At 28.5% G+C, this 2,170-nt stretch overlaps 1 protein-coding gene across 2 annotated transcripts in view; it reads left to right on the top strand.

Annotated features, from left to right (window-relative positions):
- The window catches only part of LOC107638339 (protein SIEVE ELEMENT OCCLUSION B-like), a 6,416-nt gene continuing 4,464 nt past the window's right edge, over window positions 219-2,170 (top strand). Inside the window, exons 1-3 of one of the 2 annotated variants that reach the window (XM_021120347.1) lie at window positions 219-461; window positions 550-639; window positions 1,270-1,628. In XM_021120347.1, the coding sequence (XP_020976006.1) occupies window positions 261-461; window positions 550-639; window positions 1,270-1,628 (650 nt within the window). In that variant the 5' untranslated portion in view covers window positions 219-260. Of the gene's footprint in view, window positions 462-549; window positions 640-1,200; window positions 1,629-2,170 lie in introns of both variants that reach the window. The other variant, XM_016341569.2, reaches the window with a different exon arrangement.

Raw genomic sequence — 2,170 nt, 5'->3', positions numbered from 1 at the left:
CAAATTTTTAATTTAGGGTGAAAAGCAATTAATATCAAATATTATAAATTAAAAACAAATAAAATTAATTAAATATAATTATAAATTAGTTAAGTTATTTACTTTTTGGCTGATCACCTCTTGGTTTCATATACTTTTTCTAAATTAATTTGCTTTATTTATCCTAGCTATAAATAGGCATCATATACATACACTCTAAAGTGTTCATCTAATGAACTTTCAAAAATAGGCCTAATTAAATCACCAAAACTAACATAATAATGTTTAAGGCAATTCCCAGTAGTAATACTACTCATCATCAGGGTTTGGTGAATCCATTCGAAATAAGTGATGAGAAGATTCTAGAGAAAGTTTACCAAACACATTTCCATTGTATTGAAAAGTACGACCATGGATCGCTCCACCTTGTTGCTTCAAATGTTATCAAACATTCAATTGAAACTTCTGAATTGATTTTCAAGGTAAAATATATTTGTATATTTTTAAGCATTCGATCATTGGCAATGATTATGATTTAATTTCTTTTTATTTTTATTTTTTTATAAACAGAATGAGAAACAAATTAATCAAGATAAAGAAGAAACGGCTCCATCAATATCTTTCCCGCGACTCCCTCTCTTAAAGCGTATTTCATGCCAGGTAATAACAAAGTTTAAAGGTGGAAACTCAGGTGCAGTCGACTTCACATAAAGTTGATAGCTGAGAGTTGTTAGATGAAAATTTAGTCAAATCGGTCACCTTCACGTGAAGTCGATTGTACCTGAATTTTTACCAAGTTTAAATTAACAAAGTTATAACTCTATTTCTAAACAGTAATGTTAGAAAAAATTTAATATCTATTAATTATTATAATAATTAATAAATATTAAATAAAATAAATTTTGACTATTTTTTAATTTTTTTTGTTAAATATTTCTGATTTTTAAATACTCATTTTCCTCTAATGCAGAATATTATAAGGTAAAAACTCATATGCAGTTGACTTCACGTGAAGTTGATAATTCAGAGCTGTTAGATGAAAATTTAGTCAAATTATTTAACGACTCTTAGTTATCAAATTTACGTGACTGCACCTGAGTTTCCACCATTTGATTTGAAATTCTCTAACAACCAATTTGGTATTTACTCTAGATTATATTATATCTTGTTCTAAAGACAAGTAAATAATACAAGTTTTTTAATTTTTGGATATTACTGTAGATGATATGTGTAGCTAGCGGTGAGAAACATGAACATGCAGATGAAATAACAATATTGATACTGAAACAGTTGAGATCTTACTCATGGGAAGCAAAAGCAGCGATATCTCTAGCCGCATTTGCGTTAGAGTTTGGAAAGTTCTGGAACCTAGCGTTGCCGCCACGTGGCAACGAACTCGGAAAATGGTTGGCGGAGTTGAATGGGATTGAAAACTTGAGTGAGAACAAGGAGCAGCTGAGTAGGTTCAATGGATTGATGAAGAAGGTGATGGAAGTGATTGATGAGTGCATCACCAACAATAATGAAGACTACAACATTGAGGATGTTCCTGCCTTGGCTGAAACATTGCATCACATCCCTGTTCTTGTTTATTGGGCAATCATCACCCTTGTCACCTCTGCCACCCACATTCATTCCTTCACTCATAAGTAAGCTTCAATCCCGCTACGTTACCAATAGCATTTCTGTCAACTTCTGTCAATTCTTGTTTATAATTGTGTTTAATGGAAGTGTCTAATAAAAATGTCTTTTTTATGATTGTATCTAATAAAAGTATCTTTATAAATATATTTTTTAAATGTATCTCTTTATATATGTGTTTAAAATATAATAATTAATTATTATTGACAATAAATTAGCAGATAATATATTAGTAGTTAGTAACCAATACTTTTCCAATCTATTATATACAGGGTCATTCAAATATGCATGTGCTATCGTCGTTAAGATGATTGGATTAAGATTTTTTAAAATGAGAAAATTGGTAAAATAATAAAATGAGGAGTTAATTATTCTTAAATTAAAGTAGTGGGACATATTTTATAAAATTTACAAAATCAAGAGTGATTAACTTTCACTTTATCAATTCTCTCAATTGAAATTTACGTTGATTATAATATTTTAAAAATATGGTTAAAATTAAAATAATATTTTTTATTATTTAACACAAATTTTTTTAAAAAATATTCCT

This window comes from Arachis ipaensis, chromosome B04 (assembly GCF_000816755.2).
Source record: "Arachis ipaensis cultivar K30076 chromosome B04, Araip1.1, whole genome shotgun sequence".
Classification (NCBI taxonomy): Eukaryota; Viridiplantae; Streptophyta; class Magnoliopsida; order Fabales; family Fabaceae; genus Arachis; species Arachis ipaensis.
The sequence above is the reverse complement of the archived record's forward strand: the minus strand, read 5'-3'. Positions and strand labels throughout refer to the sequence as shown.